This window comes from Athene cunicularia (genome assembly GCF_003259725.1).
Source record: "Athene cunicularia isolate RWA chromosome 11 unlocalized genomic scaffold, athCun1 chr11_part1, whole genome shotgun sequence".
NCBI classification, from domain to species: domain Eukaryota; kingdom Metazoa; phylum Chordata; class Aves; order Strigiformes; family Strigidae; genus Athene; species Athene cunicularia.
This window is the reverse complement of record NW_020799113.1, coordinates 17,634,655-17,651,360: the sequence shown is the minus strand read 5'-3', so window position 1 is coordinate 17,651,360 and position 16,706 is coordinate 17,634,655. Positions and strand designations below refer to the sequence as shown.

Genomic DNA, 16,706 nt, shown 5'->3' with positions numbered 1-16,706 from the left:
TTATTAAACCTATTCTAATGCATAAGCCATTGTTGAACATAGTGGGGCTGTTGAAAACCTGCAGGTTTCTTCTGCATTGTGTGGGAATGTGTACAAATTAGTGGAGGGATAACTTCTGCTTTGTGCTTGCTTATGCATCTAAATTTAAGTGATACATAAGGATTATGAATGTTCATACTGATGAGCCTTTGGCAGCTTTCGGTAAAATGAATGACTTATTTGGTTTGTAACTTAGGTAATAGTTTTTAAAAATACAATTAAATTACTGTTATTTATATCATGATGCTAGTGAACTCTTATCTAGATATACCTGTGAATACTGTCTTCAAAATGACTTTTATAAGGAGAATAAAATGTATTGCTTCTCTCTAACTTTTGAGAATTCCTAGCTTTTAAAAAAACAGCAACATTTTAAACTACTTTGGAAAAGCAATTCTCCTTTGAAAATATATTTTAGTAGTAGCTGCATTGCAGCTTTGGTTATCTCTACTGCAGTGATGAAAGTAAGTATTATTTCATTAATCTATATTGGCATTTGCTGGAACTCATCAATATTCTAGCAGATTCTGTAGGTCATACTTGTCTTTGCTGCAAAGTGATCCCTAATATTCAAAAGAAATGTGATCTGGTAGAAATGAGGGTAGCCTTTTGTGTCACTCTGTCATCTGGTTTGGTAGCAGGAGGATGCATTGGCACAACAAGCCTTTGAAGAAGCTCGGCGAAGAACTCGTGAATTCGAGGATAGAGACAGGTCTCATCGGGAGGAAATGGAGGTGAGGGTTTCACAGCTGCTGTCAGTAACTGGTTAGTACTTTCCCAAAACTTTAGATTGTTTCCATTTATTTGTCTGTTTGTACAGTGTTGTGTGTTTTCTGTTTGTACAATGTTGTGTATTTTGTTTGCTGTTCGATGTTGTCTTATAAAAATGGTAAAATGCATTGTTTTTAATTTTCATAAAATGAATTTTAAGTTTTGATAAGAAATCTGATTTTAATCCTTTTTTCCTTTCTGTAGATGGACTTTTCTGTGAATACTTAAGGATACATTTGTTCACAGAGCTGCCATGTCTCTCAGCCAATGCTTTAATAGCAGAGATAGGGATCTTTTGCCCCATGCGCTTCTCATGAGCACAGGAAAGGTTTCAGGAGCTTTCAGCACATATTTTGTAGTTCGCTATGCCATGTTGTGGGAAATGTTGCCAGTGAATTTAATCAGATGCTACAGTCTACTTTCTTGTACAGGCTAGTTCTATTTTCCTCTTACCTTTTTCTTACTGGTGTGGAATATTACTCTTCTCTATTTCACTGGAGTAGTTTCCCTGTCTTGCTGTTTGCTTCTCTAGGGCCCCACAGTCTTGAATCTTACTTTTTCCTGATGAGAGCAGAAATTTCTGGGATCAAGAAAAGAGGAGCCAGAAAAGGGAATGGAAACCAGCTGCTCAGAGATGTCAGAAAGGCAAGAGTTGTAAGAGGATGAGTAATGCATAAGGAGAGTTGGCAAGTTAAGGCAGGCTGTAGGTCAGGCAGAGAATAAGGAGAAAACAAAACCACTTTGAATTTCTTTCCCTTACTAACTCAGTTTCCTATCCCCTGCTTCATCAGTACAGCCTGACCTTACTATAAACAAATGTGATCAGTCTGCTACTTCTCGGGTTTTTAGTAAGTTTGATTATTGTTATTGCTAGGCTACTTTTCTGGCATCCTGACTGATAATTTAGATAATTAGGCAAACTTTCTTTCCTTCCAAGTACAATTGGAAGACACTGGGAATGAGAGGGGAAAGGCAGATGTAGAGACTAATCTCCCTCACTTTGAAGGGATGGCTGGTGTGCATTTCCTTGTAAACACTGATGTAGCCAGGTCCGATGTCAGCTGTAGCAAAGGTAAAATCCTTGCCTTGGAGGCCTTGCTTACCACTGGATCCTTGGAGCAAGAGCTAGATTATCTGAATCCTTTTGTCTTGGTCAAGCATAGCTGGAACCTGCTTCTGAATTCAGTTCAAAAGGAAGCTGTTCATGAAGATCTGTGGCAGCCTGCCCTAATTTTAACAAGGTAGCGACTTTAAGCCTAGCCTTATGTCCCTGGCTTAAGTTTACTTCAGGCTTTTCTTGATTTATTTTACTTTGCCCTTCTTCCCCACCCCAGTTACTACAGAGAAGCAGCCATGTTCTTCCTGAATGCTGAAGGTTAAACAAGAATGAGGCTTCCTGAAATAACTTCTGGAGTTCTGTGAGACTTACTCTTTCCTCCAAGTATAGAAAACACGTATTTGCAGCTAGGATGGGCAAAAACTCCCAGTTAACAGTGAGACAGAGGTAGTATCAAGCATCTGGGGCTTCATGACAGACATCAAAATTTGTGTCACTGAGACACAAAAAACAACACCCCTGGCCAGCTGCAGGAGCTGGGTTTGGTAACTTCTGAAACAACTCTTGTTTTTAATAAGGCAGTTGTTATTAAATGATGTCCTTATTAGCTGCCAGTACCCATTTTCTCTTAAAACAGCAATAGTCATTGTCCCAGTTCTAAAGCACTGGTGTAGGTCACCTACAGAAAGGAAGAAAAGGAAAAATTGGTGACTTGAAATATGTATGGAAAACATTGTCAAAAGGTGCTTCAAATTTAATGTGATGTCAAATACAGGTTTTTAATAATTGCAATACATTATGCATGCTCTGTTTTTTATTTTACTGTATGTTTAATGTGTGTAACAAGAGATCTTTGCCTCAATTACTTGGAGTTCTATAACAGGTTTTTACATTTTGCTTTTTCATTTGTGTGTTTGGGGGAAGTTGTCCTGGCCACATATCCATAATGTTTACAGATGAGCTTTTGCCCTCTGGATCTCAGGACTGCATAGAAATCAGGATCTCTTGGGGTGGGGCAGGAGAGAGAGCAAAGATAGGCTTACAATGCATTCCTGAGGAGGAATCAGGTTTCCAAACCATTCATTGTTTCCCTGACTTTCACTTCAGTTCTATTCTAATGCAGCATTTGGGCAGAATCAAATGAACAAATGAGTAAGCACTTACATAAGGTGCTCAAGATCACCATACAGAATTCTTAGTAGAAGGTAATGCATAAATGTGCATTCCCATATTTGTTGTGTTTATGGCCTGTATCAAATCGTCCACTGCTTGCATGTTCAGTCAGCTTGGAAATACATTTTGTACCCTTCTGATGATCACACTGCTGACAGTTACAACATTAGTCCAAACTGCATTGTGTACTGTTTGTGTAATTTCAATAGGTCAAATAGTATCTTTGGTTGTACTACAGAGATGGTACATGAAGTTTATTATGGGGCAGCTAGGAAAGGTGGGTTCTAAGTGTGAGTTTTTGTGTTACACTGCACACAGGTGAAGATTGCCTCAGCATGATCTCTTTATGATATTGATACACCTTTCATTATTACTAAAACTTAAAACTTTTCTTTCTTGCTAAGCTTGGCATGGGGCAATAAGACTCAGAATTGCCAGACCTGGAACAGGATCTCATCAGTGTTAATGATTGTTTTAGGAATTGCAACACTGTATAAAAGCAGGATATTTTCAGACAGTAGAATTGCAGCTGAAATGCCTTTAATAGAGACCAGATTCTACTTCAGTGGGGGAAGGAGGGGGAAATCCTGCAATATTCCACCCACTCCTACCCAAAGCAGAGGCGCCAGCTCTTTGGAAACATTTATCCACCCAAAGCCTGGCAGCATATGAAAATGATCAGATTCAGTTCTTTATTTATACAGCTTTTTGTGTAGAAAAGATTCTGTATTCTAAGTCTCTCTGTAGACATTTAAAACAAAGTGGCATATCCTTGCCTAGGAGTGATCAGTGAAGGTTGAAAACAGTTCAAATGGCTTGATTAGATTGGTGATACTTTGAAGGGGAGGAGGGGTTGGAAGTGCAGTAACAGTTTAGGAAGAATTGCTATACTAATTTTCATTTTCAAGTATCCTTAAAAAAAAAAACCCCAACCAATGAAAAAACACCACCCAGAGAACCCCTTCAGAGTGCTGTCAGGTTTGTCTGCCTTCCTTTCATCACATAGTATCCCCTACATTGATGACTTCATTAGGACAACAGATCTTTATTTTCATGAGCATAGTCTTTGCATCTGAGTAGTGGTTGGCAGGTTGTGCTTGAATTTCCAGAAGTGATCATATTTTTGTGCAATTACAGCACTCCTCTCATGTAAATAGGGTGTGAGTGGATTTAGTATTTCATTGAAGTTTTTACGTGCCTCTGAGCTGAACTGTGTTCTGTTATATTTTTAACATAGCTTCAGTTTTGAATACAGGACGCTTTTTCCTGTCCTGAATACAGGACAGGTTTTTCTGTCAACTGATGTAGCTCGGTCACATCAGATACCACAAATCCTGCCTCAGTGTTCAGGATTCTTTTGTTTCAAAGATGCTTTTGAAGTCAGTGAGTGTTTTTAATTAATGCTTTCAAAATTAATAATGTATTCCAATGGCTTTCACTTTTACGAAAACATTGGAATGCCGAGACAGTAAATGTTTAGTGGTACTCATAAAGACAGACCTTGTCACCAGTTAAAGACTATTGTAAATGTAAATGATTATATGAAGCTTTGTAAGTTTAGGAACACTGAGCTACTTGTCAAACTTGGGCTGTTTAATGGCTTTATACCAGTTGAAGGCAAAGTTCTTTTACTGTGAGCAAGTGCCATGCGTTGGGGGACTCCATCCAAGACCATAACTTTAGGGGGGGAGTGTGCTGGAACTGATGCCATTGAACAGCTACCTGAACTTGCAGTATGTGTGTGTTTCCCTTTGCTAGACTGGTAGAAGAGGATGAGGAGACTAAAAAGATAGCAATGAGGCAGATGCTTAATTTTCACTCTATCACTTTGTGTCTTGGTTGAGAGAGTCAGCTCTAGTGTTTTCTTCTGTTTGGTTTCAGTGTGAATGATCAGAATTCAGTGTCAGGATAAGTGTTCTGCAGAAATGACTGAGGTTGCTGTCTAGATGTGCTTGCATCTTCCAGTAAAAACTTTTTCCTTTTTATTCAGTATTCTGGCCATAGCATGATGCAGAATGCGTTAAACTGTTCAGAATGACTTTGAGAGATGTAACAGCCCCCAGTTGGTGAAATTAGAGTACGCTGAAAGTAATGGCCTGTGTTCAGTACAGAAACAGCGAGCAGGTGCCTCTTGTCAGCTCTTCACTGGAGCAGAAGGTACAAAGTGGTGGATTTTCAAGGGGATGGATGAAAAGAAAAGGCTATCTTGTGTGTTGCTGTGTGCAGATAGTTGGGTTTTTTTTGTGAAGGTTTGTTTTGTATAGGCAAACTATAACTTCAGAATTGAAGTGATCTATTTGAGTGTGGAGTTTGTTACTTTTGAGCTAAGCTAAGGATGTTGTTCTGATTGCTTTACTTGGGGGTGATCTCAGTTTTCCAGTGTAATTTGTTCAACTAGCTTTTTAAAATGTCATATTTTTCTATTTTGTGTTCATTTCCCATGTTACTGCCATTCTCTTTATTTTAGCAACACTGAGTAAAGAGGCAGAGTGGTTTGCTCTTCCCTGAAACAGTCTCGTCTTGCAGTCTGTCTGTTTGTGGTCTTGTGCTAAATATAAATTACATTAATGGCTAAGTAGAGCCATTTTAGGAAACTGCATGAAATTCCCATTTTAAAAACCTTCATTTTGCTGAAAAAAAGCCAAAACTGCTTCAAAACTTGTTTGTTTTAGGAGAAATCCCTCTCAATACAAAGAACAAAAAAAACCCACCAACCCTACCCTTTAAAAGTTGCCAAAGTAAAAGTTTTCCTAAATCTTAAATACTCAGTCCTGCCCTAAGTTTCTATACACATTTGCTGTTTGTTGGGAATTAAGAGTTGAAAAGGGAGATATATTTAATTTAATTGTGCTGAAGTTGTGAACTCTTAGAAGACAGGATTTTGCTACAGAAATGTAAACAGCTCACAATTGTAACAAAATCACATAGTAGGACTACTATTCTTCTAAGATTCTAGACAGTGAAGTTATTCTCCATTCTTTTTTTTTTTTAAAGAGTAATTTAAGATGAAATTACTAGTGTAAATAAATGCTCTAACTAATTGTAAGTATTTTTGTCAAATGGAAGAAAATACAATATTACAGTAAGGGGTTTTTTGTTTGGATTTTTTTTTTCTTAAGCAAATTAATCTGATTTTTTTTTAAAGACTTTTTTCTCAAAAATTAATCTGGAATTACTTTAATTACTTATTGTATATACTCTCCAAACTGACAGTGATACAAAAATAGCAACCTTTAATACAGCTTTCTGGATGTGAAGGAAACCCAAACTGTTAATTCATCATATGCAGTGGGTCGTGCAGAGTTGGTATTAGCTTGCCTGTGTGTATACAAGCATATACATGTGATTTGTTTATATTCAGGATGAATACAACATCGTTTAGAAAAATGTATTAAAGTATGTGTGTGAACATGCATTGCCTCAAAAGGGTCTACAATGTGAGTACAGTACAAGCAGGCCAGTAATGTTATGGCTAGATTGCTTCACAAGAACTTTAAATAGCTGGCATCTGTGTAAAAAAAGCTATGGAATGCATATATCAGGAAAACAATTCGTGCTGTACAGAATCAATGCTGACTAGTACAGAGGAGATCAATCTTGCAAATCAGGGAATACTGTAATATAAGCATCTTCTTTCAGTCAATGGAAGGTTAGAAAGGGGCTGAGCAACAGAGGAATACTGTCTGGAGGCAATCAATATTAATTATAAATTTATAACCTTTATACAAGCCTTCAAACAATACTTTCTGAAAGGGAGCATTTCAAGCTTTTTTTTCCCTTGGAGAAGCGGTTTCATACACAAGTAAAAATCTTAGTCGTCTTGAAGCTCTTAAGAGCTATACTCTTGCCATGCTTTTTCCTTTCTTGGATTGCTGTTACTTTAGTCCAGTTTCCAGTGTGGTGTACCAGAATCTGTAGCCTCATAATAGCTTTTAAACAAAGATGCAACCATTGCAAAGATTTCAGGCAAGGGAGTGCATCAGGGTTGGTAAGCAAATTATGCTGCTTGTTGGCCTGGTCATGCTCTGTAGCTCTCTAGCAGCTCGTGGTGGGAGAGCAGACTCAGCATATAACACAATTGATGTATGTTTTCAGTGAAGAGTACTCTGTTCCTAGGAAATAGATTGTTGGAAGCTTGAAACAAAATCTTGATGGAGGTGGGAGCTAAATGATTTTTATCTGTGGTCTTTGTAAAGAAAATTGTTTTGACTCTCAGCTTGAAAGGCAATCAGAATTAAAAAAAGAGCACTGGGTATAGAGTTCATACCATTAATCATTCTACAAGGACTTTAGTCTAACATCCTGATCTCTTACAAATTTGAGAAACTGTTTTCCATTATTTGCATAATTTAAGTGGTGCTTGATGTTATAATTAAGAAAGGTAAAGGCTACTTTTTCCCTGGTTTGAGTGAACAGGAGAAGTGATTGCAAAGGAGATGTTATGGCCAGCAAACAGCAACTCCAGAGACTGGATCTAGGCTACAGAGTCTCATGCCGATAGCTACATCTGCTAGGAATGTGGTAAAAATCATATCCCCTACCGATTGCCAGCAGCTTTTAGACACAGTATGTAGTAATGATGGGGTTGCCTTGCTGCTGTTGCTAAAGTTGTTCTGAGAAGTGAAGATTGAGAGGGAGAGTCTCTTTTCAAGCCCCTCCAGAAGCTTACAGGATGCTTCATCAGGCTGTAACTGTGACCAGAAAAGTTCTAGTATATATAAGCTGTCATTCTTACTATACTGAAGTGGCCTGGTTTTGCTAATTTTTATTCTGAGAAGGCTGTTTGCCTGCTGCTGCTCTTCTGTTGAGTAAGGGTAGCTGAAGTGGAGGCATGCCCATCACTTTAGCTGTGTTCATGTCTCTACGGGAGAGGCTGTTATTAACCAGCAGCTCGGAGAAGAGCTTTCAGTTTGTTGCTTTTCTTGATGTGGGTCTGCCTCAGCAGGACTAATGTGGAGGTGTGTGTGATTGTCCCTGGTCATTTTTCTGAATATTGCTCTCTTTATTTCAGGGGTTTTTTTGTTTGGGTGTTTGTTCTTTTCCTGTGGTTGTATGCTTTTTAGAAATGTATCTGCAGTGTATTCTCAGGTTTGTCAACCTCCTGAAAAGGATTAAAAAAAAAAGCAGTCCTAAGAGAATCCAAATGTTCACTGTTTAGTTTTTCCTAACACAGCCTGATTTTTCACTTATTTAGTAAATTATAGGTGACAGATGCCAAGGCACATAACGCATCTGCCCTGGCTGTTTCAGCAGTATGGAGCTGCCAGAATACAATTAAAGAATTGCAGTGGAGTTGTCCATGGAGAGACTTTATTTTGGCTATGTTTTGTGACAGCCCTTCTTCAAATTATCTCCTCTTTCCTTCCCTCCTCTTCACCAGTGTCCCAAGTTATATATGCAGTGTATATTGTTGGGTTTATGATTTCACTGCCTAGTATTCAGAAGTCCCAATTTTGCCTGCTGTTTAAGTGATTCATCGAAAAGGAGGGCCACCTTCATGGCAACCCTGTCCATCCTTACTAAATTTACCTCCAGCATTCCCAGTTCTGCTTTCTCACAGCTATCCTGTAAACCACACGGTGGGACTGTATTATCTTATCCTGATGAACTCATTTGGTAAAAGGAGTTGGTTTCCTTAGGTATGTCAGAGGCCTCTGTGCACAGGAAGGGGGTAGTTACAGATTCTTCCTCAAAGCCAGTTTAGGGAGCTTTATTGGCACTGTTGAAAGCACAATCAACTTCAGCAAAGGTCAGGATTGAGTGACCAGAGGAGGATGGTGTCTGACTGTCTTGATTGCTAGAGGAACTGCTTGTGTGCCACCATCCGTTATTCTTGAATATTTTTTCTTAAGTGCCCGAGTAACAGATGTAAATCTCTACTGTGATCGTTGTCCAACAGAGTCATAACCATCCAATTTATTAAGAAAATTAGTATAATGCAGATATTACTGCATCATGCTCTTGATATGACTTGTAGCCCATACCAGTTAGCCTATATTTAGGCTTGGGAAGAGCTCAGAGATCACAGGATTGAAGAGAGCATAGGTGTAAGAGCATTTCAGGGGATACTTTCTGTGTGTGTTTGCCCTCAAGTCAAAATTATTTTGTTAGTAACTTTTCTGTTGTTTGTTTGTATGTTACTACCCCAAGGGTATTAGCATTATGAGTTCAGCATTAATAAATCTAGAATAGTGTGTTACAGGAAGCTTTGAAAAGTTTTTTGCCAGATAGGTTCCTGCAATTCTTTCAGTTGGTCATCATGCCGTCTCCAACGTTAGAGGTTTTAAATGGCTTGTGGCCAGTTATAATTCCTTCCGTATTGCAGAAGATTTGCATGGTTTCGTGTGCTGAAAGCTGAGTGCAAAGTATTTTTGGATATTGAAACTCCCTATGCGTCCATTGCATTAACTGTTTAATTTCAGGATGTTTGGAAGGAAACTGGCAGTGTTGGTTAAAATACATTCATTTTTAGGAAAATTACAACTGCGGTGGGAGCTGTGTACTATTTACAAGTTTTTCCTGCAAGCAAATACTTGTTATCCTTTCACTAAGTAGCAGATGAATAAGATTGGAAGTAGTGCACCTTCAAACTTAAAATCAGCATTTGACTGAAAAATGAAATATGCTGAGATAAGATGAATAACTACTGTTTTCTCATGACTCATTACGTATGACTCATGGCAGAGTATTCCATTTCCCAATGGCAAAGATAGATGCATCTTTCTTAATTGAAGTAAGTCTCCTTAATCTTTGAGAAGCTGAGCTCATTATTCACTGAGAGTAATTCTGATGCTTCTGCATGGCGTCATAAAGTATGCAAATACTGCAATTCAGAGGATTGATTAGCTGTGCTGAGAGTAAGGGACCCCAAATTGAGAGAATTCTGGAAATTGCCATTTTACATCTATAAAAGGAAACTTCTAGCTTCCTGTAATAGACTGAGGAGAACTACCAGATACTACCATACTGGTATTCACACTCCTGCAAGTATTGTTAAGGATCTTGTGGCATTTCTTATGAAAGTTGTATTTTGCCCCTTGTCAGTGGACAAAAATATCACCCAATGCCTGATGCTCTGCAGTGTGCTTGCTGTCTACGTACAGGGTGAATTCTCCTGTCTTTTATGAGTGTTTTTTATTTTTTTAGATACATATGCATATGGTGCTTTTTTTTTTCCCCCCCCCAGCATGTAAAGCACAGTTGTAAGCTACTGTGCACTTGTGCCTTGGCTGGGTGGTGACTGGTAGAACAAGCATGTTTCACGTGTGTATTCTTGTGTAGTAGTATAGCACAATGAGGGTGTCTGAGCGGGACAGAGCTGTCACTCTTAACATGTTGCAGTTGTTTTGTGTAAATCCCCGCTTACTGAAATGCAAAATTACACCTTTATCCACATATTCTAGTGTAAGATATTGTAATGACTGCTTTCAGTACATTTGAGGGTAATTTGTCATGCCTTTTGCATATCACTTGAAAGGGCAAATCTGGTAGTTGTTCAGTAGTGGCTTCTGCAAACTCTGCAAGTAGCAATGAGGTCATGAATCATGTGAATTCTTTCATATGTTTTGAAATAATAGGCTACTTTAGAAAAAGCGTAAGTGCAACCATATGCCAATACCTTGGAGTCTTCACTGAAATCTGACAATAAAATTGCTGTGCATATGTTTTGTTTTCTGAAGAACATTGCTTTTAGAGCAGTAGTATAGCAGCAATTAACTAGCCTTTCTTTTCATGTTAAGTGGAAAAAAAATGTTTTCATGTTAAGTGTAAAAATGTTTATCAAGTACAAAATTGGTAGCTAGATTGGTATCAGAAAGATCTTGGTAATTCTTAAAGACAGTGCATGCCTTTTTTTCCATTTAGAAGGAGACAGCAATTAAAATCAGAAATCTTGCTACAGTCTGTTCAGTAGGAGAAAAGTATGCAAAGTGGAACTGTTATCCTTTTGTTAATCTTAGTATAACTCTTAAATTAGTGTGGAAATATCTATTTAGACTAGTTGAACAACTGTTTTGTATTAAGAAAAATCTTTACAGCACAGTTTACTCTTGTATCGAAGAAAAAAAGTGCAAGGTCCTCCAGGTTAACTTTTCCACAGTGATTTTGATAATCAAAGCTGAAGGATTTGGCTTTTGGAAATAATGTGAAAATCTCAATTAAATGCCATCTCCCAATATTCTGCATCTCTGCAGAGGGCAGGTTGCAAAAGTTTCTTCAGGAACTGAAAGGCATACACTCTTTAGCACTTAATCTTCAGCACGGTGTGTGTTTAGAGCTGTTTGTTTTAATGTGATTCTTCAGAAGGGTTACCGAGAAATCTGTGGGTTTGTGCACCAGCAGTGATGATGGCTGTCGTGTTCAGAGTTGTTCTGCATATAGGAAAAGCGGATTGTTTCCTTCAGTCAGAGTATGACCAGTGCAGATAGAACAGAGTGGGATGATCATCTTGCTCATAAATATTTAAAATGAAACCAACAGCAGTACTGGATACATAAATGTAGTAGGTAGCAACTGTGATATTTAAATAGCGAACATGTTTCCAAAACAATAATGGCAGTATGACCACTAAAGAAAGGGCAGGGGAGGGAATTGTGTTCTCTGGAAACATGCTGATTACTAGAGGGATTTATTGAATGAACTCTGTGTACGTCAGAATGGGATCATTGCACATGAAAGGAAAATTTAACTTTAAATTGGTAATTAAATAGGTGAAGCTAACCGATTGCTCTGGGAGCATAAAATTAGACAGACAGGAATGCTAGATAAGGGAGGAAGGAGTGAACTGAGAAAGAAAAGTCTAAATTTGAGAAAATGATGTTGGCAGTACATGCCAGAGGGTTTGGGAGCTGACGGGCTCTGCTGGCTTGCCTTTGGTACGGGAGCGAGCACGCAGCGGCTGTGAGCGGGAAAGGTGACTCAAAGGTGACTCAGAAGAGCCCAGGGAACACCGAAGAGAAGAGCAGCACTCCTGTCGCTGTTAGTCACAGCTTAGTTGAAGCACTAGTATTGTTCAGTGTGATTGTGTAAACATGATAATTGCTTAAACTGCTTATTTCAGTGGTGCAGCTGTCTAGATTAAGTTTGTTCAACAAAATATGAGAAATCTTTCAAAGGGACAGTCACTTGTTTTGCATTTCTTTTTTTTTTTTTTTTTTTTTTTAAGCCCTGAATGTGGCAGGTTACTGCAGCTTGGTGAAACTCATGGAGCTACACGGAATAATGCTTGTATAGTGATGCCTTTCACCAGCTGAGAATGTGGCCCTGATTCTATTTGGGTTGCATGGTAGTTACAGGCCAAGGTGCCAGCTATTTACTCTGTAAATGTTAAATAAAAGTATTGATGCTAAAATGTCTTATAAAACTTTAAAAATTTAAGCTTTAAAATTTAAGCACATCAATGCGTTTTAAGTATTTACCTGCAGCATTTTGTGTGTGCTACTTGAAAACAGCCTGAAGGTGTACAGGTAGAAAAAGTAGATAGAAGTGTCTTTGATATTACTGTGATCGATACAACTGTGACTGATCATCCTTAATTTCCTCTTTAAAATACCATCAACTCAAACTGTTTAAGAGAATCCTTTAAAGGAGAACTTGCATTAGTCTTATTTTAATACAAGGGTGCAATCATCATGACCAGGGTTTCCTCAGTTTTGTATTATTGCTAACTTTGCACCGAAGAGAAAAAAAAAAACAAAACAAAAACCACCATGATGCAGTAAACCCCCAACTTTTACGAAGTGTTGCAATGTGTATCAATCTGTAGACTAAATTGTGCAAGTGTGTTGTTACGCTGTAAGGCTCTTTATTCCAAAAAAAGCTGAAGAAAGCGTTTCCCCCATAAAAACATGAGGGGTGATTTATTTGGAAATGATCTAATGTACTCTGCCATCTAACCTTGTAGCATTTCTCCCCAAAATCTTGTTCCTGAAAACATTTACAGAAAAGGTTAACAGAAGGGAGTTTCACAGGGAAGAAAATGTGTTTTGGAAGAAGAGACAAAATTGTTGCCTAACTATTTTGGAAGTCTCTTGTTGATCGTTAAAGTGATGTCAAGAAGTGTTTCAGCCTGGCTGCAGGAGGGCCTCTGAGTGTTTATGTGTGTGTGCACACTCACTCCCCAGAGTGCCAGCCCTGCCTGCCCCCAGGCTGGGTGGAGAAGCAGAGCCAGAGCTCTGTGCCCCTCCAGGAGGTCAGTGCCCCACTGCTGGGTCCACAGCCCTCCTCTCAAATTCCTGTTGGTTCTGGGGGACTGTTGAATCGAGGGGGAAAGACTGTTTTTTGATTTTTAAAAATGAATGCATTGTTTACTGCTTGAAATGTAAATTTGTGCTTTAGAATTGATTAAATGTTAATACACTGAAAAAATAAACTAAACTGATGACTTCTAAATCACTCTTTGATCCTAAATACGTGTTTATTGTTAATGCAGGCAAGAAGACAACAAGACCCTAGTCCTGGATCTAACCTAGGAAGTGGCGATGATCTCAAACTACGTTAATCGACAGCAGCAGGCGTACCATGGGTCTGCACACATGCATTGCTTCTACTTGGCAAAGGATTTAATAAAAGACCAGAAACTGTGATAACTGGGTATACTATGGTCTGTTTCCTGACCTGCGGCAGTCAAAATCACCATGAACTGCCATGGTTTGCACTATGTTTATGTTACAATACCTGCATTTCCCATTTTAAGCATGTAGCCAGTGGCAATTTGAAATTTTGTTTTTCTATGCAACCTTATTTTTGTTGGCACTATTTTAGTGAAATGGAAACTTATGCAGCTATAAAACCATTTTTCTCAACTGTAATAAAAATTGTCACTTAAAAATAGGTCAAGATATTACAGATTTAAAACTTCTTTTTTGGGGTTTTGCCTTTTTTTTTTTGGTAAACTGCTGGAAGCCAGTGCATTCCAAGCTTAATTTTTTTAATATGGGCTTTTGGAATTTTGATTGTTCTTATTGTGCTCCTGCTTTATTTTAGATATGCATTCTTATCTGTCTTTCAGTTTTCTTTTTTCTAAATTTGCAAGACCTTCTTAAAACTGCTGACATTATTTTGCATTATTTCCAAGCTAAACCCAGTGAATCAGAGTTGTTGGAATCAGTTTTCAAACTTTGTGGGTTTGTAAATGTTACAGTTGCAGTATTCTTTTAACTGCTAACAATTTATTGGTTCCACTTTCTAAACGATAAAATCTTAAAATTTATATTTCCATGCATTAAGGCATTCTGCCCCAGTATCTGTCTTAGATTTTATTCTGTATCAAGTGAGTTTGGGTGGTTACGTACTCCTGTATATAGTACTTTACTGAAGCTCATGGGAAGTCGCAGGCTGGCTTCTGTTTTATTCAGGGATTTTTTTAAATAGTTCTTAAAAGGGATACTGCAACTCTACAATCAGATTCAACAGCTTATTAAACTGGGAACAAAAGTGATCAGCTGCCAAGGTGATATGTATTAAATCGTGTTTAAGATAGCTGCTTTAACTATATTTTATATCTTAAGCTTTTTGTAAAGTTGTGCTGAATGGTGAAAAGTTGAGATGAGGTTATGCACAGAAAAAATCTCATGCTGTGCATAGGACAGTTCTATTAAATCTTATGCAAATTAAGACTACATTGCAGTATATATTGCATTTTCTAACAGGGTAACATTTGGGAGGAGTTAATGTGTGAATTATCTCATTTTATTTGGGGTGATGGTGAATGGACTTGTTCCAAATTTTTCATTGCATCCGATATTTGAAGAAAATTGGAAATGTGATGTCATTTGGCTTTGTTAGAATGTGGTGCTTCCTGTACAGCCTGATTAGTTAAAATGTCACTTAAGTTTTTAAAATAGGTGATCTGACTTAAGTATTTTACAAATTATTTTGAAGGTAGAAACTCTGTATGGTTAAAACAGTTAAATCTTTAGTAAATTCTATAATTAAGATAATTACATTCCTCATTAATGGCAAAACAATTGATGCAAAAGAGGTCTTGCAAAAATATAAGCAGATGTCAATGTGAAGGAGAATCTTTGTATGTTAATAATATGAATATTTAACATTCACTTAAAAATGTCAATAACTGTAAACTGTGAGAATGTCATCAAATAGAAATATTTTGATACTTCAATTTAAATGTGATTCACCTGAAAGATAACCTTTTTCACTTTGTGGCCACGTATTCTTCTTGCCTTTCTTCCCCCAAAGAAATAATTTTTCTAAATTGTTTCTGCAATGAGTTGAGGGACACACGCATGCATCCGCACACATCCCTAGCCTTGGATCTTCTCTGCCATCTGTGTATTTTTGATGGAATAGTCTGAAGATTTATTTTAAAAGGTTTTCCTAACGTTTCAGACAGTGGTTTTAAACCATAAGTACACAGGAAATTATGCTATCAGATATTAACGTTGCTATCTTTGTGTAAATACTGAACTTTCCCTATCATCATTTAGCATTCTGCTGCTTTTGATATCTTAATGCTGGCATTAAGATCATAAGCCCTTACCCTCTGCTGGTTAGTGCAGACTTTTTAAAGTGCATTTTAAGTTATTGATGCAATTTGATATTTTTCATAATTTCTATTTAAACTGAAGTTGCATCATCTTTCTTGAATTCATCTCCTGTAAGAGTTGCCTTAAGCTACAGGATTGCTTTTGCTACTTTTTGTGTTGTATGTTTAACTTTCATAATAAACTTCTGTGTAGTGAAGACAAGTTGCTGTAAATTTATTTCTGACATCCCAGTAGTCCGTGCGGGTACATGACGTGTTTCTGGGGTAACTTTCCAGCGTGCTGCCAGGGGGAGGCTGCCAGGCTGTCCTGGCTACAGCAATAGTGACATCCAGTGGCCACCGAACTAGCCCAGGCACCCCTCTCTGTAGGGGCTCGGGGTGGGGGGGAGATGAGTGGTGTGCTCAAAACCTTTTGTGTAAGGGCATATTTTGGGGGAACATGAGGATTTTGCTGCCCTAAAGCTCTTGTGGTTTTTTTACAGGTGGTATGCCCTGCTTACTCTGAAAGCGTGTATCTACATAAGTAACCCTAGGAAATCTTCTCTCACTGGGTTGTAACAGTTGTGCACGCTTACAGGAGAGGGATGTTTATGGGCACGTTTTTATAGCAGCCATTAAATCTTGCTAATTGTGCTACTTTGGATGAGGAGGAAAACAAGGTAGTTTGCACATTGAAACTGAGGAAATGGAGAAGTGTGGTAAAGTACTGTGGGGAAAATATGGATGTTGCATGCTATACCTGAAAACCTTTTGAAGCTGCTAGAATTTTAGGTGATGTAACTTCAAATATCTCATATTTAATGACAGTGGTGATTATGTATTGAAATCACATAGGGGATTGCTTTCTTAACTTGAGATCTGCAGTCTGCTTTGCAAGTGTTCACATGCAAAAGGACAAAGTATAACCTTATTCCATACTTTTAAAACCTGACTGTAAACAGATCAGAGTGCCTGATAAAAATGGCATTGACTGACCTGTGGTGGTTCTGAAGACACTCTGTAGTTTGGAAGGGAGGTAGCTTTTAAAACAGACATAAAGGACAAACTGATGCTGTATTCCTGCTGGCAGGCAGTATCTTTGTACAGCTACTGTAGGCTCTGCCATCAAAGTGGCTTGTTTTGAAAGGCATCTTTAAAGAGCAGTTAGTAAAGGCATTAGAT

At 38.0% G+C, this 16,706-nt stretch overlaps 1 protein-coding gene across 1 annotated transcript in view; it reads left to right on the top strand.

The window, feature by feature from the left end:
• CBFB (core-binding factor subunit beta) overlaps nucleotides 1–15,742 on the top strand; it is a 42,270-nt gene extending 26,528 nt beyond the window's left edge. The window contains exons 4-5 of the mRNA XM_026856830.1: nucleotides 678–773; nucleotides 13,470–15,742. Coding sequence (XP_026712631.1) covers nucleotides 678–773; nucleotides 13,470–13,538 — 165 coding nt within the window. The 3' untranslated portion in view covers nucleotides 13,539–15,742. The remainder of the gene's footprint in view (nucleotides 1–677; nucleotides 774–13,469) is intronic.
• Nucleotides 15,743–16,706: the final 964 nt, after the last annotated feature.